Source organism: Eptatretus burgeri, chromosome 10, assembly GCF_056783735.1.
Source record: "Eptatretus burgeri isolate ZD-2024b chromosome 10, Ebu_testis_v1, whole genome shotgun sequence".
Taxonomy (NCBI): domain Eukaryota; kingdom Metazoa; phylum Chordata; class Myxini; order Myxiniformes; family Myxinidae; genus Eptatretus; species Eptatretus burgeri.
The window spans coordinates 82,687,839-82,714,991 of NC_140970.1; the positions used below are offsets into that span (position 1 = coordinate 82,687,839).

The window sequence follows — 27,153 nt, forward strand, 5'->3', positions numbered from 1 at the left end:
AATCACTCCTCCCCCCAATCACTAATCGCACCATGCATTCCATATTCACTCCATACACACAGGCTCGCTGGCCTCACTTACTCATCAAGTACATTTTTCCACTCTTCAACTCATCTCTCACATCGCTGATCACTGCCATTTCTCTACACTAAATCCCATAACTACCTCGTGCTCCCTCGTCATCCCTTTAACTAGTAGCACATCCTTTTAATCTACGTAGCTAAGCTACGTCCCCTCAACACATCCAAAGTCTGTCTGTGTCCTCAAAATCCCTTTTCCATTTCCCATCCTAAATCTAAACTGAAACCCCTCTAACTAACCCATTCCACGGGCTCCATGAGGACTTATCCCTGCCCCATGGAGCTGGTCTAACTAAACTAACCCTTCCCCCTAACTAGTTGTGTCCTGTGCCCTAGACAGGGGGGTCTTCCACCCCTTGCCCAGGGAATCCTGTTCACCCAAATTGAGGTTTGCTTTTTTTTTCCATGAGCTCACTAGCGCGGCAACTCGCAACCTGTGCTCTTTCCCCGTGACGTCATGACAGCTGTTCGCGCTTCGCACACCTCGTCCCCTCTCGAACGCTAACATCTGGCAGGGATTTCCCTCCTGCCGGATTCCAACCATGCAGCCACGACGTCACCCTGCACATCCCAAAGCAAGCCTTGCGTTTCGAGGGGTTTCCCACGCGAACACATGTGCTTTGCTCGTCGGAGATTTACACACACGCTCACCTGGAGAACCCATCCGGTCCAAATTCACAATCCCAGCCTACCTTCTGTCCATCCGCGGGATTGGCTAACATCCACCGCGTGCGTTTACGGACTGGATTTCACTCGTGTAGCCGTGCACGCGGCGGACTCGTGCGTAGCACAGCACGGACCCCGCGCGCGCTGCCGTGCAAACCCGGCACGGTCCCCAAAATAGCTACGGCCGCTACCCGGCCTTTGTCCCTCGTCTGGTCCCGTCGTCATCGCCATTCAACCCACGCACTCCTGCGTGTCACGACGCTTACACACCATGTCATGACACTTCCACTCGGAGACGCGGCTGGGTGTTCCCGCATGTCGACCACCATCTACCTCACGTACAGCGACCTCACACACGGCCGTTCACTCACGCACGCGGTTTTCCTTACACAATGCATGCTGGAAAGCACGCATTTCGGCACACTCGCAACCACGCACACCGGGACGACCACGCTGGGGATTCGCGCCACCTCAAGCGCTCCCAGGGTCTCCAAACCCCCCAAGCTCCACATACACCCGTCCACAGCACTCACCCCCTCTAACTCGCAAAGCTCGACCGGACTCACCTGGTCGAGATCCGCTTCAAGGGGGAATATTACCTCCCCCCGTTCCAGAAGGAGGCTATCCGGCTGCTTGCATCGGGTCACGAGACATTCCCCGAGCTCCCCTTCATTGTCCCTCGCTCACTCCATGACTGTGTGTGCGCTCGTCTTTCACCCGTCCTTATCGTGTAGTCTCTCCTCTACCGTTTCCATCTCCCGCGTCTCTGTTATTTCTTTTAATTCCTGCGTCTCCCTTCGTGTCACTTTTAATTCTATTTCCTCTATTATCTCTCTCGTCTGCACGTGTCTCTTACACGTCTCAGTCACCCCATTTAATTTTTCCCCCCATGTCACCGTCACCTTCTCTGTCACCTGCACGAGTCTCGTCCAACATGTCTCCCGTATTATTTTGTCCTCCACCGTGGGACCGACACAATCCACACTCTCCCTCAGCTCGCTCGCTCCAGCACGTGGCGCCGCCATTTTGAGCTCCACTGCCCACGCTTCGTTCCTCGCAACCGCCATTATTGCCTTTTGCCCAGCCTGGAGTTCCAGCCCCCTGCACTGCATCTCACCCCGTATTTGTTTCATTTCGCTTTTCATCTCGTTTTTCATTTATTTCATTTCGTTTTTCGCTTCGAGTGCGTTTCCATCCATTTTGGTTCCCATTTCGTTTATTGTTTGCAAAAGAAATGAATAGCTGGCCAATGTCAGGTGGGTCTGCGGCAATCGCCTCGCCATCAGGCGTGGATCCGCCGGGGGCTGGGGAGGGATTTTGATGGAGGAGGGAAGGGGAGGTGTCATACACAGCGGCCTCCGCCGCTGCGCCCATTTCGGATTCTACATTTATTTGTGGGGAGGATTCAACCTGTACAGGATTGTCCTGCATGGGGATCTCGTCCTGGGCCATGGATTCTATCATTTCTAAATCCATTTCTATTACCCCCTGCTCCTGTTTGCCTTGAACCACAATTGTGCGTAACGGAATTAATTTTTTTAAAAGCTCGTAATTTGATGGACCCGGAGGGTCGCCTCACACACCCTTGATCCGGTTCCGTTAATTTTGTTTGGAGACGGGAGAGTTTGTTTCCCGCTCGCTGACACCAGTGTTGTGGTTTCCTGCCCGCTGGCGTGTGAGCGACCGCGTTTTACCAATAGCGGCCGCTTCGCCCACTGAACGGACAATCCAGTCGCGGCTTTCTGGATCAACGCTGAAAACCAGCCACGGGTGTGTTTCTAACCACACCACAACCTTGTCCGTACTCTACCCGCGTGCTACAGGGTCCGATCGCCAAATCTTCGATTGACCTAATTAATCGCGCGGGTAGTTTACCGAGAGATTGTACCTCAATGGGACCGCTTGGAAACGAGCCACTTAAGCAGCTCGCTTCCTTTTGGGATAACCAAGCGGGGTATTATCGCGCAGTCCCGTTGGACCCGATCACTTTACCGGCTATTTAAAAACCAACTATATTCCGAGTGCAAGATGGGGCAGTGCAATGAGGGAATGGACGCAACGAATAGGTTTACATTCACACAAGGACATTTATTATAATAAAGCACGTATGCAATTAAACAAGGCAAAACACGGATGCAATAATACAAGCAACAAAAGCACGACAAAAGAACTACAACCGTCTACTTATTATGTACAGTCACTTGCACTTAACAGCAATTCCTACTTATTAGATGGGCCAACGGACACACGTACACACACAAACACACCCAAGAAATGGTGGCAGAGGCCTTTAATAACGAACTCCAGCTCGGAGGACAGGTGAGCTGAAACTCAGAACCTATCTCGAACCTCTCCACCTCGTGTGGTCTTCAAGTTGTTCGGAATCGGGCTCCAGCGAGAGCAAGCTGGACCCAATCGCCACGAGCTGCGATCCTTCCCGAGCTCCGGCAAATCCTCTCGTCGACCGTCGACCGCTTCTCAACACGTCGTCGACCGAGAATTAACAGGGTCTATCTGACATTTCATTCGAATTTCGAAGAAGTCCATGTAGAAGGGCAACAGAGGAAACTAAGTAAGATTATTTTATGTAACCTTTATATGTACCTGTTATGTAGCACACGATATGAAAATAAAATGTTATGAGATAGCGGCAATTCCACTTTGAATTTTTGATTTCATTTTTCTCAAACTTTAAAAAAGTGTAGTTGGACCCTGTTAATTCTCGGTCGACGTCGTGCTGGTGAGACGAGGTGCCGATCCTTCCCGTCTATGCGTCGCTTCCCTGAGGAACCACCTCCACAAAGAGGTCAATGAGTCGCACCAAGCCGGGAACCAAAATGGAGAACAAAGAGCTCCACGAACCAAGAGGAAGAAGCCACCACTCGCAGCTCGAGCCAAGCGACCGGCTCAACTTCCTTCCAATCAAAGCAGCTCGAAGCAAAAAGCTCTCCCGAGCCAAGCAGAAGCCGAAGGTCACGGAACCATCAAAGCAAAAAGCCTCCAAAAACCCTCCTCCCGAGCCAGGCCTCAGCCACTCACTGAGCCAGCCGAAGCAAAAAGCTTCCAAAGGCTTCAACCCTAACGCAAGCCAAGCAGGACCCTGACAGTCTGCTGAACGACTCCCCTCAACTCCCTCCTCCAACTCTGCCCTTCCAACTCTGCCCCTGAACAAAAGAAAAAGATCTCCTCTTATCCTTCTCTGCCCCTTCCGCCCGCTCCCGGCGTGACGCATGACTCATGCCCTCGTGCTCCATCCCCCGCTCAGCCACGGGTGGGAGGGAGTTGTTGACATCATGAGTCACGGGACGGCAGGGTTCTTCCTCTTCGCAGAAGAGGGGGCAGGGATGTCTCCATTGTTCGTTCCCTAACTATTAAATCGATCCGCAGCGCATCTAATCGATTTCTGAACATTTAAACAATGAAAGGTGAGCTATCTTGGGAACAAGCACTTATCGACATAGCTGACTAAAGAAACCTGTATGCTGTGTGCAATCGAATTCCAAATTCGTAACAATATATATATATATATATATATATATATATATATATATATATATATATATATATATATACACACATATATATATATATATATATATATATATATATATATATATATATATATATATATATATATATATATATATATATATATATATATTGTTGCGGTCTTCGCGCCCGCCGGCGTGCTGACGGCCACGTAACTCGAATCGCGGCACGTCGCCCACCGGACGGACAATCCAGTCGTGACCCTCTCGGACTAACGCCGGGAACCAGTCACGGGTGGACCTTTCGGTCTCACCGCGATCGAGCCAATCAGCCCCCGCGTGGGATAGGGTTGCTCGCCGGGTCGACCTACCTAAGTACCCACGCGGAGGGTAGACCGGGCGATCGCACCTCGCCGCAGGTCGACTTCGGACACGGGCCACTTAAGCGACCCGTTCCGTACTATCAGAATAACCGAGCGGTGTTATCGTCGACCTCGACGGTTCGATTAATTATCGGGCGTATTCAGCCCACTACCAACCCTTTACGTGAAGCAAGATGAGGGTTCAATGGGGGAAAAGACGAAGCGAAGCGGGAGAACAGTTCAACAATAAAGCACATTTATTCGCGGCACACGGGAAGCACACAAATACAATTCCACCAAAAGCACACAAAAAAAAGAAAACACAATTCCATTTACACAAAAAGCAAATATAAAAGCGAAAACAATGCAGAGCTAATACCGACTACCGAGCACACGGCAACACTTATACAATTCTACTTCACAGACGGCGCCGACAACACATACCCAAAACCAAGGAAAAGAAATCCCCCAAGAATGAGGCAGGCCTGAGGCCGAGACCGGGTCGCGCCTACCCGTCTGGTGATGAGACGCGGAGCGGCGATGGCGCCGCACTCCGCGGGCCTCGCGGACAGTGCCTGGCAGGGGTGGGAAAAAGGGGCCCCCTTGGTCGCACTATCTCAGCGCGGGGGGAAACAGGAGGGGGTTGCTGATGCTCGGGGTATAGAGGATCTTTATTATCCCTGGTGTGCGTCTCCACCTCGGCCAGGTCGCGCTGCCGGCCTCCCTCGGGCGTGCAGCTCCTGGCACCGACGCGAGCACCCCCTCGTCTGCCTTCGCCGCTGCCGCCTCTCCGCCTCTGGACTCTCCACCCTGGACTCTTCTTTGGGCTCCCCTCGTTCGACTCTCTTCAGCTTCTCCAGCTACTGCAGGCTTCGGGCTCCAGACTTCCACACTCTGACTCCTTCTCGATCTGCTGACTGACGAACACCGTCCTTTTATCCCCCCGTAGCTTCGCCTTTGACCCCCTCCCTTTGACCTTTCACCTCGCTCCCCATTGGCCCGAGAAAAGTGGGCGTGAAGGCTTTTTGATCCACAAATTTGCATATATCGATCGTTCTGGAGGCGGGGCCAAATCGCCCCTCGCTCACCGATTGGACGGCAAAAAGTGGGCGTGTGTCGTTTTTGATCCGTTTTTGAAGCACAAAATCCGTGATTTTGTACACGCTGTTCGACGCGCGCTCTGCACGAATCCAACACCGGTACCCACAGCGGGGCAAGAACGGTGGCGATGCTACGGTTGCGAGGTGTGACGGGAAGGTCGTGGCGGTTGTGGTGAAGCGGCGTTGTGGTTGGTGGTTGATGTTGTGGTTGTGGTGGTAATCATGGCGGTTGGTCCAAAATAAAGATAGTAAAAGAAAAACGGCTATCCTGAAGAGTCGCAGCTCGCATAAATGACATGTATTCCCACTAGACAACGGGTTTGGGCCTAACTACACATGCACTTACCGAGATACCTCACCTAAGGGACCTGAATGGTGGTTTGCGAATTTGGTAACCACAACAATATATATATATATATATATTTATATATATATATATATATATATATATATATATATATATATATATATATAAATAAATATATACATTGAAATGTGAGGAGTGTGATGAGCACTCCCCGATCCCCATTGGACATAGTTCTACACCAAAGCGCCACCTCCAATCCGGAGGCCTCGGCTCAGCGACTCTGTCAAACAGACAAAGATTATATGGTCAACATCAGTTAAACATCAAGCGGACCTGCCTATCCGGATTTTTGGCTTGTTTGCCCTCATCAGGATGGCATACCGATAAATATCGAACCCATGATGACCACATTCGTCATTGAAACATCAATCGCACCTCCTGGCTGTTATGGTGAGCATCACTGAGGATTATGTCTCACATGGTAAAACCGCATAATCCGTCAAGAACAACCGTTCATCTACGCAAATAGACAGCTAAATGGCAAGTGAACTACTTCTGCACCATCCTCTCAGTCATGACATATCAGTTAGAAGGTACATATTCCCCGATGGGAACAGTGACGTACACAAAACAATTTATAACAACAGCATGAAGAAAAACTTCCCAATGTGCACTAATGTTTCCACAACTTACATTAGAATGGCATCCACCATTGCCAGGATCATTACAGGGATTGAATGGCTCGCAGGTTGCACCATCACCTCGGTATCCAGGCTTGCACACACATCTGGTTTAGACACACACAGCAACAGTTTGACTGTGAATTCACCTGTGCATTATTATTTTTAGTGAAAAGAGGAATATTAGAAGGAAAGGGTGGGGGGGAGGGCATGTTTGCAGGTATAGAGGTGTGGTAATTACTCACATGTAATCAGGCAAACTGTCATCTTGGCATTGACCATAAGAATCGAGCGGTGCATAAGTATTAGATTGATGTTAGGTTGATTGTAATCAAAGATAAACATGGAATCCAAGTCTTTGGCATTCCAAAAATGGTGGAAAACAACATGTTATGCATCATCATAATCCATATGTGTATGTAGAGTATAAACAAGAAGAAAAATAACATTTTAAAATGGGAAGGGCACTTGGTGGAGTGCATACCTCCACCACGTAATGCCTGATCCATGAGAACATATTGGGCCCATTACATTTTTGAAATATCATGCTATACAGTACTCTGTCGTTTTTGGCCCTATCTCTCAATGGTGAAGAATCACTTTGAAAATTAAATGTTTCTCGTATCCAGATCCGGATTCGCATCTTCACCAAAGTCGAATAAATTCGTCCTTGCGACACACCCAACCTGCCCACCAAGTTTCATCTGAATCCGTCCACAACTTTTTTTAGATATAATGCTATATATCATTTTTAGCCCGATTTCTCAATGGTGAACAATCACTTTAAAAATTCTAGTAGTCGGATCCGGATCAGGATCATCACCAAAATCGAATCGATTCTTCCTCGTCTCACACACCTAACCTCTCCACTAAGTTTCATCCAAATCCGTCCACAACTTTTTGAGATACCGTGCTATACATCGGTTTCACCCTATCTCTCAATGGTGAAGAATCACTGAAAAAAATAGAAGGGCACTTGGTAGAGCGCATACCCCAACCCTGTAATGCCTGATACACGAGAACATATCGGGCCCAATACATTTTTGAAATATCATGCTGTACATTACTATATCGTTTTTGGCCCGATTTCCCAATGGTGAAGAATCACTTAGAAAATTAAATAAATCTCGTATCAACATCCGGATGTTCAGCAACATCGAATCAATTATTCCTTATCACACATCCAACCTGTTCAACAAGTTTCATCCGAATCCGTCCACAACTTTTTGTATATATCATGCTAAATATCGGTTTCGCCCGATCTCCTAATCGTGAAGAATCACTTTAAAAATTATCAGATCCGGATCCGGATCTTCACCAAAATTGAATCAATTTTTTCTTGTCACACACCCAACGTGTCCTCCATGTTTCATCCTAATCCGTCAACAACTTTTTGAGATATCATGCTATATATAGTTTTTGGCCCAATCTCTCAATGGTGAAGAATCACTTAAAAAATTCTACTAGTTGGATCCGGATCTGGATCTTCACCAAAATCTAATCAGTTCGTCCTTGTCATACCAAAACTGTCCACAAAATTTCATCTGCATCCGTCCACAGACAAACAGACAGACAGACAGACAGAAAGGGGTGAAAACATAACCTCCTTCACCTTCCGTGGCAGAGGTAAAAGTGCAAAATAATAGAGGGATGAAATCTCAAAAAACACAACCAAGCAAGGCAGGAATGTCACCACATTAGGATGCCACAATATGACACAACAATCCCCTTATGGATTACCATCACGACAACTTTTGACATTTTACTTTTGTCATAGCATCGTAATGTGTTGTTGTTCTTCATCTTCGTTCTTCTTCCTCATCATCAATCACAACCCCACAACAAAAGTAAAATGTCAAAAAGATGTTGTGATGGTAATCAAGAAGGGGATTGTGGTGTCATATTGTGGCATTGTAATGTGACATCGTAATGTGGCGCCATTCCTACCTTGTTGGGTTGTTTTTTTTTGAGATGTCATCTCTCTGTTTTTACATTTAAAAAAAACATTTCTTTTTTACTACTTTTTTAATTTTTTGTTTAAGGGGAATATATAAAAGTTTATGAAGAAAGCAAAATATACGCATATAGATCCCTGAGATCATATACAGACATCAGTGCATATCACCCACTGATAGTGGAGCAAATAAGTGTGATTTTTTTTGGCAGAATCGTTCAAATGGTGATACAAGCATGAAATTTGGTACGAACGTTCCTTCAGAATCACTCTGTAAGAAAAAAGTGCTCGCCACGTGGATTTTCAACATGGCGGCCATTTTTTCCAAGATGGCCGCCAGGGTATGAAAAAAAACAACTTTAAACCATAAAAATCGCCAGATATGTCGGATTTATTTCATCTTGATGTCAATTTATAGGTTTTTGTCCTTGCTGGAGCTGATTCTTGAGTGTATTGATCGATTTCATGAACCAATACATCAATTTTGGGACTTACGTAACAATAAAGAGGTCAAATGGCAACTATTGTGCAGGCTTCGAATACAAGTAAATTGGTTCTCATCGCGTTATAGACGGGGACGGTTAGAATTGTTGGAGATCTTGAACAGAGCTTGTATTTTAATTGCTCAAAATAGTTATTGGCCCTCCAAAGGACTGCTCATGCCGGGGTGGCAAACAGGATGAGCTCACTTTGCCTACGAAATGCCCCAAATGGCAAGCGAAACAAAGCCTCTGGCAGTCAAGCTCCAACTCTAGCCTTCTTGTGGTGGGGGTGTTTCCACAAATAGTGGTGGTGTGAAAGGCGAATCTCTGGCGCCTCAAAAACAGACAGCTCTGGGAAGATGAGGCTCATTAGGAGATGGAAAACTCCGAAATAAAACCACTTGCAACCGAAATGCAGCCACAAGGATCTATAGGACCCTAACATATTGTAACCATCAATGGTGATGGACACCAGCCAATATTAACTAAATACAAAAAAGAGAGTGTATGTCATGCACTACCAGGGCACACTGGTGGCATACACTGCTGTGCAACTCAGGATGGGGTTCAATGTCGGCTAAACCGTGGGTTTAGTATCCCAAATGCTATCGAATGAACCCCTCGGATGTTAGGTAGCCGCACCTGAACCGACAGGATGTGCCAGCGCGGGAGAGCCGAGCCAAGGATAACGGGGGTTTTACATGTAGTTATCCGGATGGTGTACAGATCGCATGGGATTTAAATGGCATTGGATGAACGTTCGGGCTAGGTGTAGGGCAAACGCATGAACCTAGCTGTATCCCATACATCAAAGTGCACGAAGGCAAGGTGGTAAAAGGATAAACCCTCGACCTTGCCATTTCGAGTCACAAATTATGGATACTCAAGCAAAATCAAAACCACAAACAAACTGGAGGAAATGTTGCCTCTGTCAGAAGAACACAGAGGAAAAGTTAATGTCATCATGAACAAACAGCGACAGTTCAGAGAGCCATCTTTGAGAAAGTCAAACAGCTCACATTGGTAATGGAGGAAATGGGTAATCCCTTTGAAGAGGAGTCAGGAGATCTTCTTACGCTCGACACCAAGGACATCGCGGTTCCTTCCGCTGCTCAGCTAATTGCGACGCATCACGAGAGAGGGAAAGAAAAGTTCAATTCCTTCACGGCTAATCTACAATGTGAGAATGACTGCTCCTTCCACCAGCCTATCAAAAAGAACAGGATAACCTTCTTCAAAAATGAGCCAAAGTCTGCAGGCAAATCCGAGACAAAGTTACTGAAGGAAGACTGCCATTTGTTTTCCCGCCTCTTCATCTCCTGCCACAACAGACAGTGTGACCTGCAAGAGTTCTTCAAACACGAAAACCAGTCTTTTCCAGCCTCACTTAGTAACAAGGGGAAACTACACACATGTACGAAATCAGATTTAGTGGATGTACAACAAGCCAAAGTGACGCTTCCAAAGACAAAGCCAGAATCTGACGAACTCATTGTAGATGGAGCTGCGCTGGTAGATATCGTAGCACCGCGAACACCAAAGACATTTGAAGAGTATGCCAGAAAGGATATTCTTCCTAAAGTTGAGTACTACAGCATGAAATACAAGAGAATCGACATCATCTTTAATGTGTATCATCAGTCCAGCCTGAAGTCAGAGGCAAGATCTGAACGAGGAATGGCCGTCAGAAGGAGAGTAACAGCGACAAGTAAAACTCCCTCAAATTGGAAGAGCTTCCTTAGAGATAGCACCAACAAAACAGAGCTATTCCATTTCCTTGCCGACGAAGTGTCTGAAATGACAACGGGCAATCCAGTTATCATGAGTAAAGGAGAAAATGCCATCACCACCACCAGTGACACCAGCATTAACCTAGAGGAAGTGGCCCCATGTACCCATGAAGAAGCAGACACGCGAATATTCTTATATGTTTGGCATGCAGCCACCGAGGGAGACAAGTCTCTGATAACACTGAACAACAAAAATTTTTTACTGGAGATGTGTAAAGTGATTTAGACTAATTTGGGTACGCTGATTTCAAAAATCATAACCGTTTTGCTGTATCACGTCAGGATTTTCAGTAACAGAAATATTCCCATTGCCTAGAAGTCAGGATTTCAATGAAATTTACAAAAATTCATTTATTCATTTATTTCATCATGAATGCTTCAAAATTATAGAAATTACAGAAAAACTCCACTAGAATGGAATTAAAAATGCTTTAGACATTTGGCTTTGCGTTTGTGCTGCTCTGTGTCAGTTTCACGATGCAGGAACCAGCAGAAATCGCCCATCATGTTCGGGTTGTGCCACCCTTGGTAACGCGTCTCCATGAGTGAAATCTCTTGGTGGAATCGCTCGCCATGCTCGTCCGAGACTGCTCCCAAGTTGTCAGGGAAGAAGTTCAGGTGCTGGTGTAGGAAATGGATTTTCAGGGACATCCTGGAGCCAAGTTTCCTGAAGGACTCCAGCAGCTGCTGCACTATTTCTTCATAGTTGTCCGCGCGCTCGTTCCCCAAGAAGTTGTCCGTCACAGCTTTGAAGCTCCTCCACGCTGCCAGCTCTTTGAGGTTTAGAGTTGTCGGAAAAGTTTCGTCCTTCATAATCTGTCGGATTTGCGGTCCAACAAAGACACCAGCCTTGATCTTGGCCTCCGACAAGGTGTTGCCAAACTTTTCCTTGAGGTATAAAAACCCACGCCCATTCAGATCCATTGCCCATACAAAACTTTTCATCAAGCCGAGCTTTATGTGGAGTGGTGGAAGGAAAACCTTGGCTGGGTCGACAAGGGCGACATGCTTCACGTTGTGTCGACCAGGTACATGCTCTTTTCGCTCTTCCCAATCTTTCTTCGTCCAGTGATTCTTGTCGTTTCTGCTATCCCAGAGACAAAGGAAGCACATGTATTTCGTGTAGCCTGACTGCAGCCCTAACAACAGCGCCACCACTTTCAAGTCTCTGCAGATGTGCCAGTTGAAGTCATTGTAATTGAAGGAATCAAGCAGCTGCCGCATAGTCTCATAGGTCTCTGTCATGCCGAACGCGTGAGCCAGTGGGACTGATGGTTTCTCGTTGCCATTGTGGAGCAAAACAGCCTTCAAGCTGTTCTTCCCCGAGTCGATGAAGAGGCGCCAGTCTGCAGGATCGTGATCACACCCAAGTTCTTTCAACAGACCGTTGATGTCACTGCAGAATGTCATCGTGTCTTCCATCTCAAAGAACTCAGCCATGTCTCTGTGACGTGCTCTGAACAAGGATATCTTGGTGTTAGGTTCAAGTAGATTCCACTGCTGCAGCCTTGATCCAAGCAGCTCTGCCTTCGCCTTTGACAGCGAGAGATCTCTAACAAGATCATTTAAGTCTCCCTGGTTCAGAAGGTGTGATTCTTGAGTGTCGGGTTCAAAAGGTTCATCATCACCATCCTCTTCACCACTGCTTACAGCTATGTTCTGATCAGCTGGAGGTGTTGGAACGGGGTTCTCGTCATCATGAGGCACAGGTTTACGAGCAGAGACGCAGTTAGCGTACTTGATGTGACCTTTAGTCTTCTTGTTGAAGCCGGCGATGCTTGTGCAGCAGAAATAACAATAATCATGATGATTCTGCGGCTCACGCCATATCATGGGCACCGCAAATGGCATGCTCGCGCGCTTGCCCACCAACCACTGAGTCAAGGTTGTGTGACAGCTTGTGCAGCAGATGTGTGGTGCCCAGCTCTGTTCTTGGTCCCCCACCTTACACCCGAAGTAGTGAAAGTAGGCGGCCTTCATTTTCACTGCTGTAGATATACTTCGCTGTTGATCTTTTTTTGGTATACCGACCACAGACATAACAGAAGTTGTCAGGATGATTGGTACAGGAACGCCTACTCATCTTTATCTGAAAGAAAGAAATATAACACAAGTTAACAACAATTGTACGAAATAGACATGTTAAAGACATATGTAAATTTCATTGAAATCCTGACTTCTAGGCAATGGGAATATTTCTGTTCCTGAAAATCCTGACGTGATACAGCAAAACGGTCATGATTTTTGAAATCAGCATACCCAAATTAGTCTTAATCACTTTACACATCTCCAGTAAAAATTTTTTTTTGAAATTTGTTGTTCAGTGTAATTGAAGCTAATGACATGGACATTGTAGTTATTGCCATATCCCTTATGCCTTCGCTTGCAGCAACAGGTCTTGAAAAAATGTGGGTTGCATTTGGCAAAGGGGATCACAGGAGATGGATCCCTATCCATGAAATTATGTCTGCCATAGGACCAGAGAAAACGAGTGGGATATGCTCTTCTTCCATGCCTTCACCGGTTGTGATGTTGTATCAGCTTTCAATGGCAAAGGGAAAAAGACAGCATGGCGGACATGGAATGTATGTGATGAAGCATCAGTAATCTTCACGAAACTCAGTCAGTGCCCATCAAAGATTGAGGAATCTGATCTAGAAATCCTGGAGAAATTTGTGGTCCTGCTGTATGACAGATCAAGTTCAGTTGCGTCAGTGAATGAGGCATGGCTTGCTCTCTTTGCACTAAAGCAGAGGTCATACGATTCAATTCCACCAACACAAGGAGCACTCATCAAACATGCCAAGCGAGCTGCATATCAAGCAGAACACATTTGGAGCCAGGCAATAGTCCGCCAGCCAGAAGCTCAGTGTCCGTTCGAGTGGGGTTGGTTCAAAGAAGATGACTCGTGGAAGGTTTTCTGGACTGCCCTTGCTCCCAAAGCTAAAAGCTGCCAGGAGTTAACGAAATGCGGATGCAAGACACAATGTAGTGGAAGGTGCAAATGCTATCGTTACGAACTAAGTTGTACCCCACTATGCAGTTGTTCTTGTCAGAACTAATCAGAACAATGAACATTGCAGGGCAGAAAAACATGGCGGCCATCTTGGAAAATGGCCGCCATATTGAATTTTAAGTGGCTTGCAGTTGTATCTCATAAAGTGACTTAAAATAAATATTTCTGCCAAATTTCATGCTTGTATCATTCTTTGAACGATTGTTATTGTTATCTGTTCTTATTTTTCGGTGGTTGTCTGACGGCCATCTTGGAAAATGGCGGCCATGTTGGAATTTCAAGTGGCTCACACTTTTTTCTCATAAAGTGACATAAAATAAATATTTCTTGTATATAATTTATTATTATAAATAATAAAATAAGTTTCATGCTTGTATTATCATTTGAACGATTGATCTTGTTATCTGCTCCACCACAATGCTTGCCACCAGGCAAGGGATTTCGAAGCATAGTGAGTGTGGTAGGACGTGCGCAACCCCACACCACTTTAATCAATACACTGCGCAGGAATTGGTTCTCTTTTTGCATGAATGTAACGCAACAAGAACACGGACAGAACAAAATTGATGCGATTGAAACAGATGTCGTGAACCAATCGACAAGGTCGAAAACGACACGTCATCCATCCATATGCATGTATGTGTACATATATATATATATATGTATGTATATATTTGTATATATATATATATATATATATATATATATATATATATATATACATACATATATATATATATATATATACATACATATATATATATATATATGTATATATACATATACACAGATACATACATATATATTTATATATACATACTGAAACGCAAAAGAAACTTATCACTTGTTTGAAATGTAATAAAATTGTAACAGTTCAAAATAAAACAAACCAACAATTGCTAATTGAAACATTGGCATTTTATTGATGATGTGTCAAGTTTTTGACCAAGATGCACCATCTCATAAGTTTGTTCTACAGTACAGAACAGCACCGGGTGCAATGTCAGTCCGCTTTCAATAGCGTGTGTGGCCACCAGTTTTGGATACAGGCCAAAGTGCATCGTCGGCGCATACTGCCTACCAGTCTTTGGATGGATTGCTGCTGGATTCTGTCCCACTCAGTCCTCAATGTCTGAAGCCATCTGACTTAGGACCATCTGCCTGTCCTGCCTTGCAGTGGTGACTCTTGGCCTCCCTGATCGAGGTCTGTCATCTGCAGAGTTGTGGAGGGTGTCTCTGTCCACCAGGGCCGATATAGTCTGGTGTGAACAGCCAAGGCAACGTGCCACCTCACGGTAGCTCAATCTGCCTTGCAGTATGCCCAAGGCACACTGCTGTTGATCCCTTGGCAATCGTGGCATGTTGATTGAAATTCCCATTTTGCACTGGCCTTTTTAAAGCCAATATCAAGACGTCACGTGCAGCTCATTAAAATCATCCCGTACCCCTTGGCTAATCACTGACAGTCAAAACGGCTGTTCAACAGCTGTGCTATGAAGTGACCATTGAAGGTTCAAGTGACCATCTGTGACCGTTTTGTCTGACAGATAGGACACTATTGTCCACAAATAAGTTGACACATTTACTACACGCAGTGTTATTGTTGATATTTGAAGGTTTAAAAGGTGGTAAGTTTCTTTTGCATTTCAGTATATATATATATATATATATATATATATATATATATATATATATATATATATATATATATATATATATATATATATATATATATATATATATATATATATATATATTGAAGTCACTACTGCTGTTTAACACGAAACTGAAGGAAATCTGGAGGAATCCGGACATCTTTGAGGCATTCTCTGGTTATCATGTCCACAGAAGAATGGACCCGAGACGAGATCTACCATCATCTATGTACCTCAGAAAGGATAACAACATGACCCTTCCTGTCACTCCTGTAGGGAGCTGGTGTACTGGTATAGACAAATGAGTGTACATAAAACATTCTGGGTATTCTCAAGATGGCAAAAGAAAGTGTGCAATGTGTTCTGTGACAGCATTGTGTAATTCAGCTTGAGGTAAAGGAAAATGTCAAACCATCTGCAGTTCACTGGAGATTCGAAATACGTACCATGTAGTGTCACATGTTGAAAATAGATGCAAATTGTTAATGGATTATTAACGTGTTCACATCCCTCCAAGAGTTGTGACTCTCATAAACAATACACATCTTGAACAAGTGCTTTTGGCCAATCAGTGCAATGTCGTCAAATTGCGTTAAAACTGCGAATTACAGGACATGTAGAATCAATGTTTGTCTGCAGTTGATATTCAATCAGGCAAGAGTGAGGGGAGTTCCAAAGTCACTCTCATTTGACAAGAAAGAATTAGGTTGGGATGGGAAATGATGATATAACTATTTCACCCATGGTCCAGATATGTCACCGTTTCATTTTGATCCTTTTGGATCATTCAAAGAGCAGCTGGGTGGTGTGAAATATCAAAGTGATCAGGATGTGAAAACAGATATCCTGAAGTTACTGCGTACTTGCCCTCCAGATATCCATGTCATTAAGGCCTAAACACAATGATGGGGCATACAGTACCTGTACATGTTCGATGGGTGTACCTTGTCAAAGTTATCAAAGTTAAGTCACATTAACTTCACTTTACTTTGATATTTACAAGAACAAAATGGTGAATGTTAACCGAGAACAACTCTGAAAATCAAAAAAGGTCTTACCGCAGGTCACCTTCCCTTGACTGGCATTCAGCATGCACATGACAGAACCTTCCAGAGGGACCACATGACACTGTACTGCGGTCACATAGTTGGCCCATAAGGCCTTGTTGGCACGAGCCAATCCGACATGCTCCACCACTGCCTGGTCGGTTGTCGCATTCACCATGTAAGCAGGGGCATTCTGCACACGCCAATAATTGACGAACTTTTATCCCGAAGGAGGTTAAACATTGTTGTGCAAAGTACAGAACAACATTCCCTCCCTTTTACCTGGGGAACACATGTCAATTTGCAAGGACAAATGTGGGACCTGGAGTTCAATCCTTGTGCATTCTACGAATAAACTGCCTTTGTGATATTATTACAGCAACACTCTGTATTTTCCTGTTAAATGAGTACATTATATTTTCAGAATATCCTTTTGTTTTATTAAATAAAACGACAACTCTTCACCTCAACCGATGAAAATAAATAATTTTATTGATTCTTATCGGCTCGATTACAGTATGTAGATCTTCACTTCAAGCAAGAAACAGAGCGCAAAACAAAAGTTACAAGTGTGTTCCACACATTATTGATGTGTGCAAGGTCTATAGTGGGGCAACTTAGCTAAATATAGCATAACAATTGTGCATTTTGTGAGGAAAGCACCAAATTTGGCACACTAGTAGCCTATCATATTATGAACAGATTTGGATATCGGGCCATCTCAAATTCAGCCGCTGATGGCTGTGGCAGCCATTTTCCACTGCCATCAAAAATTTTGAGATGGCCCAATATCCATATCTGTTCATAATATGCGAGGCTAGTAGTGTGCCAAATTTGGTGCTTTCCTCACAAAATGCACAATTGTTATGCTAAGTTGCCCCACTACTAAGCAATTTATGAGGTTCAGGTAGTGGACAAAAAAAAATGTTCAGCTCATGTGTGAATTAAGCAAATAAAATCCCAGCATGTTTAGAGCGATGTATAAAAATGCTGCACATGGAAGGTTGCCCATATAATTATGGCTAGCATGGCTGCAAGAGGAAATCCCACCACAATGCCACCATCCAGAGAGAACATGCGATTGCCCAATGGTTTGAGCATGACGCTGATGTTATCCATACGTCATGGCCTTCTCAGTCACCAGATCTGAAATCAATTGAGCATTTATGGGATATTCTGGAATGACGCCTGAAACAGCGTTTTCCAACTTCATCAAAAGGGTGCGAGTTGATTGACTTTCTCATGGAAGAATATTACCACAACCCTCCTATAGAACTCCAGACGCTCGTGGACTCCATACCATGGCACATGCAGGTCGTATTGGTCGCACGTGGTGGACCAACACCCCATTAAGTGATTTTACATTGGTGTTTCTTATATTTTATCCACTACCTGTATATCATATTCAACTCACTGAGGTCACAGTTGGGTCCATGGCGGTCTGGCCTGGCACAAACATGGCATGCTGAGCCGACGAAAGCCTTGCGGCACAAGCACGTGCCATTTCCTTCATGTCCATCTACACACTGACATAGAGGAATATAAGCAGCTCATCATCATATCCCTGGTAACGTTGAGTTTGATATTTGTGTATTGTTACAAAAAAAAAAGAAGTCAACCATGAGGACGCCTCTCAGGTCAAGCAATATGGCCAGCTTTCGCCTTCAAAAGTGTGCTTGCCAAATGATGTACGAATGCTAACGAGGTCTTTCACACATGCCCTGTGTGTGCCTTTTCAGTGACTCGGTATTGCTCACCAGATAATTTTAACTTGCCGTTGCCAGCACAAAATTTGTCAGTGAAATCGTATTTTTAACTAATTTTTTGGCATTTGAACGAAAGAGCGGGAATTCCCAAATGGTTTACTGTAATTGTTCTGTTCCTAAAGGAAAATTGGACTCATGGAAATGAAGGAAGTACGAAAAATTAATTGGACGAGTTTTTTGGATACAGTGTCGAGGCCGAGAGTGGTGGACTTGGGATCCTCGGGTCCTGAGTTCAAATCTCGCTTGGCTGTTGAATTAATACCAGGTGGGGTTGACTTTTAGCCAATCATCCTTCCGAGGTCGGCAAAATGAGTACCAGCTTGCTGGTATCCGGCGTCGGAGAGGCGACCCGTCCAGGATAGTACCCAATAGCCAAGGAGACTGTTTAGGCAGCACCAACGCTCTGCACAGAGTATATTCCCAATGGATGGATGCATCATCGAGGCTCGTGGAAGAGCTGGTACACAAGAATGGATCAGGACGTACGGAACAGTCGATATACATGTAAAAGGAACAGTATAGAGAGGGGGAAAACAACAACAGCAGAGAAGAAGGCCAATATAGAGGGAGACTTGGACAAACAATGAGGGTGGGGAGGAATTGAGCAAGCAGAGGATGCACGGGGTGCACAAGATGATGCATGGGGTGGACAAAATGAATACACAAGAAAACTCCAAGGATGGAAAACTGGAAATTTGGATGGAGTGATTGGAGTGTGGGGGTTGGGGAGATTAATGGGGGTCAAAAAGATCATGGTTTTGGATGGGGGAAGATATGAGATGCTGGTGAACAGCTGTTTTGAAGAATGACATTGAAGAGAATGTGGGAGTTGGTTCCACAGGTGGGGACAAAAAAGAGAAACAAATGAGTGGAGGTCAGCAGTGATCCTGGATTTAGGTAATTTCACGAGAAGAGAGTTGATGGTGGATCATGTGTGCCCTGCAGAAACTTGGGGGGGGGGTGGGGGTGGTGGTTGAGGATGACGCACAGAAAAGCAGAGGGTGCAAGACCAGAAAGGAGGCAGTAGGAGATAAAGCGACCACCGACCTGTCTGTGATGGCAAAGTGACAGACCCATAAACTCAGTTTCATCATGGGAGATCTCAATAATCTTGAAGGCCTTGGTTTCCACAGCGTCACACTGAGCAAGATGTAAAGCAGGGGAGCCAGCCCAGATGGGAGACCAGTACTCCATCAAGCTGCAGATGAAGGTCTTGTTGGTGGATATACACTGATGAGCCAAAACATTATTACCACTGACAGGTGAAGTGAATAACATTGATTATCTTGTTACAATGGCACCTGTCAAGGGGTGGGATATATTCGGCAGCAAGTGAACAGTCAGTTCTTCAAGTTGATGTGTTGGATGCAGGAGAAATGGGCAGGAGTAAAGACCTGAGTGACTTTGACAAGGGCCAAATTGTTATGGCCAGACAACTGGGTCAGGGCATGTCTGAAACGGCAAGGCTTGTGGGGTGCTCCCGGTCAGCAGTGGAGAGCACCGACTGACAGTGGTCCGAGGAGGGACAAACCACAAACCGGCGAAAGGGTGTTGGGCACCCAAGGCTCATCGATGCGTGAGGGAAACAAAGGCTATCCCGTCTAGTCCGAACCAACATAAGGTCAACTGTGGCACAAGTCACAGAAAATTTTAATGGTGGTCACGGGGAGGAATGTGTTCCACAGTGCGTCTCACCCCGCTGCATAAGGGGCTGGGTAGGCACAGACTGGTCAGAGTACCCATGATGACCCCTGTCCACCATTGAAAGCGCCTACAATGGGTACACGAGCGTCAGAACTGGACCTTGGAGCAGTGGAAGAAGGGCGCCTGGTCCGATGAGTCCCGTTTTCTTTTAGATCATGTGGATGGCCATGTACGTTTGTGCCGTTTACCTGGGGAAGTGATGGCACCAGGATGCACTGTGCGAAGACGACAAGCCGGTGGACGGAGTGTGATGCTCTGGGCAATGTTCTGCTGGGAAACCATGTATCCGGCCATTTATGTGGACGTCAATTTGACACGTGTCACCTTCCTTAACATCGTTGCAGAACAGGTACACCCCTTCATGGCAATGGTATTCCCTGATGGCAGTGGCCTCTTTCAGCAGGATAATGTGCCCTGCCACTGTACACATTATTTGGGAATGCTTTGAGGAACATGATGAAGTGTTCACGGTGTTGCCCTGGCCTCCATATTCTCCAAATCTCAATCTGATTGAGCATCTGTGGGATGTGCTGGACCGATAAGTCCGATCCATGGTGGCTCCACCTCACAACTTACAGGACTTGAAGGATCTGCTGCTAACATTTTGGTGCCAGATACCACAGGACACCTTCAGGGGTCTTGTGGAGTCCATGCCTCGGCGGGTGGGCGCCGTTTTGGTGGCACATGGAGGACCAACAGCATATTAGGCAGGTGGTCATAATGTTTTGGCTCATCAGTGTATCCCACCCATTGACAGGTGCGATTGTAACAAGATAATCAATGTTATTCACTTCACCTGTCAGTAGTCATAATGTTTTGGCTCATCAGTGTAAGTTCACGTGTGCAAAGGAAGGACTTTGTATGATGAAGGATGCCCAGTTGGCGGCTGGCTCTTGTTAAGGCCTTGTTAAGAAAGTAGATGGGAAGGTTTGCCAAGTGGTCCTTTCGGAGAGAGATAGTGAGAGTGTGAGATTTGTCAGGATTGAAAGACAGTTTGGCCAGCTTGTGATTTTGTCAATGTCTGAAGAGAGAGAAGAGGCTGCAGTTTGCCTGTCTGAAGGATGAAGGATCTCAAGGGAGAGGGTGGAGTCATCAGAAAATAGATAAAGAGGATTTTCCAGTCAGAGAAATCATTGATGAAGACCAGGAATAGGACTGGGCCCAGAACACTGCCTTGGGGCACTCCAGCCTTGACAGGGAGGAGAGATGACAGGCTGTTGAGTGCCACACGTTGGCTATGAGAGTGGAGGAAATCAGTATACCACAAGTGCAGTTGGCCTTGAATGCCATAGGCAGAGAGTTGGAGAGCAATGCAGGATGCCAGACTGTATCAAAAGCATGAGTTATGTCCAGAGAGATAGCCCTGATCTCATGTCTGACATTGAGAGTCTCCATCCATTGTAGGGTCAGTATCAGCAGCATGACCAAGGTAGAGTGATCTGGTCTGAAAACAAATTCATGATCTGAGATGAGGTTGTTGGGGCTAAAGGCTCAGTCACACCTTGACGTTTTAGCCAGCTTATGCCAATTTTTGGAAAATTTGTGTAAAACACTGGTACACGTCGAATACGTTATGGGTAAGTTTTGATCATATTGAGAGCATGCTGAAAAACACTGCCATACGTCGTAGTACGCTGGCTTTAAACGTTGAACTTTTGGGTTTTCCTCAAATTTTTTCATGCTTGAAATTTTACGACGTATGCCGGCGTATGACTCACACGTTCGCTACGCTGGCCATAAGTTGTAGGCACGTTATGCGATCATTGATACACGATGAAACACGTTACTTGTAAGTTACTCATAAGTCGAAACACGTCGAGGTAATGTTTAGCGTACCCGAAACTTATTTCTTACCTATGAGTAACGTTTTGTAAGCACGCTACACGAACGTTGTTCACACTTTGCAACACGTTACTTGAAAGTACTACTACTACTACTACTACCAACATCGACATCACTAAATTCTCACGCACTACTACTACTACTACTAATAACATCGACATCATTAAATTCTCTCGAACTACTACTACTACTACTACTACCAACATCGACATCACTAAATTCTCTCGAACCACTACTACTGCTACTACTACTACCACTACTAGCATCGACATCACTAAATTCTCTCGAACTACCACTACTACTAACATCGACATCACTAAATTCTCTCGAACTACTAATGCTACTACTACTACTACTACTAACATTGACATCACTAAATTCTCTCGAACTACTACTACCAACATCGACATCACTAAATTCTCTCAAACTACTACTACTGCTACTACTACTACTACTACGACCAACATCGACATCACTAAATTCTCTCGAACCACTACTACTGCTACTACTACTACCACTACTACCATCGACATCACTAAATTCTCTCGAACTACTACTACTACCACTACTATTACTACTACTAACATCGACATCACTAAATTCTCTCGAACTACTAATTCTACTACTACTGCTACTACTACTACTACTAACATTGACATCACTAAATTCTCTCGAACTACTACTACCAACATCGACATCACTAAATTCTCTCGAACTACTACTACTGCTACTACGACTAACATCGACATCACTAAATTCTCTCGAACTACTACTACAACAACGACTACTACTACTACTACTACTACTACTACTACTACTACTACTACTACTACTACTACTACTGCCATTGACATCTACTCAACATGGAGTCTGGAACACTGACGGGTTCCTCTTGTGAAGCCCATTTGTATATACCAATTCCCCTGAACGCTGCCAATACGCCATTATACGGTAGCTGTAAGTTAGAAACACGTTCAGTAAGTTCTGTGGTCGTCCGGAAGACGTCAATCAAATACGTCTACATACGCCAATGTGCGTTTGAGATACGTTACACATAGGTTCAAAGCACGCTACTCATAGGTTCATAGCACGTTACTCGTAGGTTAAACATTAAGTTTCGGGTACGCTAAACATTACCTCGACATGTTTCGACTTATGAGTAACTTACAAGTAACGTTTGGCCGACGTGTGTAAACGATTGCGGAGCGTGCCGAGAACTTATGCCAGCGTATGCGGAACTTGTGAGCCATACGTCGAGTACGTCGTAAAATTTTCAGCATGCTGGAAATTTCACGACGTACTAGACGTACCACGGAATATGCCAGCGTACTTCATTGTTTTTCATCGTGCTCCTAACGTATACACAACTTACCCATACCGTATTCGACGTGTCCCAGCGTTTTAGACACATTTTTCATTGGTCGGCATACGCTGGCTAAATCGTCAAGGTGTGACTGCGATGTTGACACTTCCAATTTTCAGGCGGTTATGAGTTAAATCTGCGAGCGGCAGGTTTTTAACAGAGAACGCCACGAGTTCGTCGGCGATACGTGCAGCGCGCTATGACGAAGTTAAACTATCGTTGGGCATAGGTTGTGAACGCCGACAACAGGCTAAGCATTCGTTGGTATAAGTTTTTTTTTAACACAACGAAACGTTCTATGCCCGTTACTAATACGTTATGCATACGACCAACACGTTATGAATACGACCAAAACTTTAAAAAAAACCTCAAAACTTCAGCGTACGCCAACGTTTTACGTACATTTTTATACGTTGCCTTTCCTGGCTAAAACGTCAAGGTGTGACTGGGCCTTAAGGAAGGATTTCATATCAATTATGATGATGGATTCCATAACCTTGCTGAAGATTGGAAGTAAGCTGAAAGGTCTGTTAAGGGGATCAGTTTTTGCACCTTTTCATGTAATGTAGTGATGTTGGCTGATTTACAGGCAGATGGATGATTACCTAGCACAGATGACACGGTGAAAAGGGCAGAGAGAGGATGTAGAAGAGCAGCAGAGGAGGTTCTAAGACATGTAAGCTGATGCCTCCTCCTTCGTGCATCATTGGCTGAGGGCGCAGCTGTGCCGCTGAAGCAATGCCCCCTACTACAAGTACACTGGCTCTCATTTCTCTGACCTCGGAAGGATGACAGGCTGAGTCAACTGATGTGGTATTATTTCATAGCACAACAGGCAGGCTCAAACTCAAGACCTTAAGAATTGAAGCCAGCCACCAGAACCATTAAGCCAACACCCGGCTTACTTCCTGTTTTTTTTTAATATCTCTTCATGCCTCAGTTGAGCATATTTGCTCTTCTTTGTTCTTACTCCTCCCATTTTTACCTTTGCCAATGAAGGTGGACAGAGGTTATATTTGTTACTTGGCGATAAAATATTTTTGCCATGTTTGTTGGTCTTTTGCGTTTGTCTGTCTCTGTATGTCTGTTTGTTTGTCACAATTTTTGGCCACAGTTTTCAAGCAATAGTTATGATTTTTTTTGTGTGTAGGTGACCGGCCAAGGACAGCAACGCTAAATTTTGGTCAAAATCCGAATCCGGATCCGGATATGTTAAATTTTTTTAAGTGATTGTTCACCATTGAGAGATGGAGCCAAAAAGGATACACAGCACAATATCTCAAAAGCGGAGCTAAAAACGATATTGCACATTATCTCAAGAAGTTGTGGACGGATTCGGTTAAACTTAGTGGACATATTGGGTGTGTGACAAGGACAAATTGATTCGATTTTGGTGAAGATCCAAATCCAGATCCAGATATGATAATTTTATAAGTGATTCTCCACCATTGAGATTGGGCAAAAAACGATGTATAGCATGATATCTCAAAATGTTGTGGACGAGTTATGACAAAACTAGGTGGATGAGTTGGTTAGGTGTCAAGAACAAGCTGATTCGATTTTGGTTAAGGTCAGGATTCAGATCCGACCTATCAGTGGCATACAAAATGTAAACTATTCAGCCTGGTGGAGGTACGTGATCCACCGAGTGCCGTTCCGTTTCGTCAAGTTGTCACTCTATGAGTGTTTTTTTCATTTGTCTGTCTGTCTGTGAGCAGGGTATCTCAAAAAGTTATCGATGGATTCAGCCGGAACTTGGTGGAGAGGTTGGAATTGTGACAAGGACAAAATGATGTGAATCCAAATCCGAGAATTTTTAAAGTGATTCTTCATCATTGAGTGATCGAGCCAAAAGCGATATATAGCACAACATCTCAAAAAGTTGTGGACGGATTTGGGTGAAACAAAGTGAACAGGTTGAGTGTCTCCCAAGAATTAGTTGCTTCAATTCTGGTGAAGATCCAAATCCGGATACCATCATTTCTTTTATTTATTAAGTGATTTCTCACCATGGACCAAAAACGTCCAAAACGATATATAGCATGATATCTCAAAAAGTTGTTGACGAGTTATGAAAAAACTTGGTGGATGAGTTAGGTAGGTGACAATAACAAGCCAATTAGATGTTGGTTAAGGTCTGGATTCAGATCAGTGTGATACAAATCGTAAACTATTCAGCCTGGCAGAGGTAATGCTTTCATCCGAGTGCCGTTCCAGTCTCATATTTATAGGACCGCCTTTCTTAGTCAGTTCAATTCCACATTTCTTTGCATATCCTAACGGTATGCACTCAATTTTATCCATATGGAGTGTTGATTTACTGTTCTTCCCCACTCTCAGCTTACTGTTAAACAGGCTATAATAATCTTCCTAGTCTCATATTTGGTCCCATGTGCCTTAACCTTTGTTTTTCTTTTTGTGCAGCAAATTAATAATCCTCTTGAACATTTAACTATTTCCCTTTGGGTAAGATCAACATCGAGAATCGTTTTTTCAACAGTTAAATATCCACATATCTCACCTGACCATGACCATAACACGGTGTCACGAATCCTCCGGGGCAAGGGAGACAATCTGGCCCGTGGAACCCTTTGCAACAAGTAGGTGTCTGCAGGAAAGCAAATATAACAATGATGAGAGTGACAAAAAAGGGGAATTTACATCAATCATATCTTTTGACAACTTTTCTGCCCGCAAGTGTTCTGCGACACCCGAGTGAAATACAAGAAGTACGGCACTTCATGATCTCATGAAGCTGTGTGTGTTTGGACCACATCCTCAAAGACAGCGGTATGATATTCAGAGACAGCACTGCCTTAAATTGGTCACATTTTTGGACCAATCAAAAGTTGCCCAAAGAGTCAATCATGGCGTGTCGAGTGGCATCACATGCAGAGAAGAGACAGATGACCTCTTCCCCAAAGGGCATGAGTGAGTTCAATGGGTTTTATCTGCAATGCACTGAGTAACAGGGTAATTTTCTCGAATAGCTCATCTCGAGAAGTTAACAAGTACAGATCTGTCACATGGCTGCCTTCAGTTTAATTTGAACCCTCAGCCTGTCGGACAACGATCCAGTATTCTCACCGCTCCAAAATAACACGCATGTGCAGTTTCAAAAATGATCTCTCGGGAGAAGTAGTACTTTAGTCATATCCTTGTATCTGCCGAGCTATCGTGTCGATTAATTAACGCCTAAAATTCCAGGGAAGTGCATCAGGTCATTAACCTGTTGTGGCCAAGTGGGGTGGGGTTGAAAAGGTGGGGTTGAGGGGATGGGGGATGTGGGGCACTTTCTGACTTTGTTTGGGAAGTTTCATGTGCATGCCATTTCCCATTGTCTTAAACTGCTTGCTAATTACATTCTTCTAAATGTAAGCTCCGCAAAAAGCACTAAAATTGTGATCATATTAGTTTTAAGTGCTTTTTGCTAAATATCAAAATCTACTCTAAATATTAAATGTTCCACAGCAATCACTGTTTTTAGTGAAGCTGTCTATTTTTAAAATAAGAATGTTTCGGTTCAATTTCAAAGCAAAACCAGCTGGTGTCTAGAGAACATTGGAGAAGATACTGGCTCTCAAATTAATATTGACCCTTTTCCTTTGATAACTGAGTGTTCACATTCCGTGCTTAAGTCTCATCGTTAGACGCATGCTGTCACATTGTCGAGGGAGTATGGGTCTTGGTAGCATGTGTGCATGTTACTTTTGAGACTGGAGACCTGACTCTGCTAAAGTTTTCGGCGATAGGCCAGGGCTGGCTTTGGAATATGGCCAGAATACATCATCCAATGGCCTAATTTTGTGAAAGATAAATTGAGATGATATTGGGATGTTTGACACCCACCAT

General features: G+C 44.6%; 1 protein-coding gene across 1 annotated transcript in view; it reads right to left on the reverse strand.

Annotated features, from left to right (window-relative positions):
• Window positions 1-27,153, reverse strand: part of STAB2 (stabilin 2) — a 426,796-nt gene that overhangs the window by 247,005 nt on the left and 152,638 nt on the right. Inside the window, exons 21-24 of the mRNA XM_085899123.1 lie at window positions 25,823-25,909; window positions 18,041-18,152; window positions 16,639-16,819; window positions 6,697-6,790 (exon numbers count right to left, since the gene is read on the reverse strand). Coding sequence (XP_085755249.1) covers window positions 6,697-6,790; window positions 16,639-16,819; window positions 18,041-18,152; window positions 25,823-25,909 — 474 coding nt within the window. The remainder of the gene's footprint in view (window positions 1-6,696; window positions 6,791-16,638; window positions 16,820-18,040; window positions 18,153-25,822; window positions 25,910-27,153) is intronic.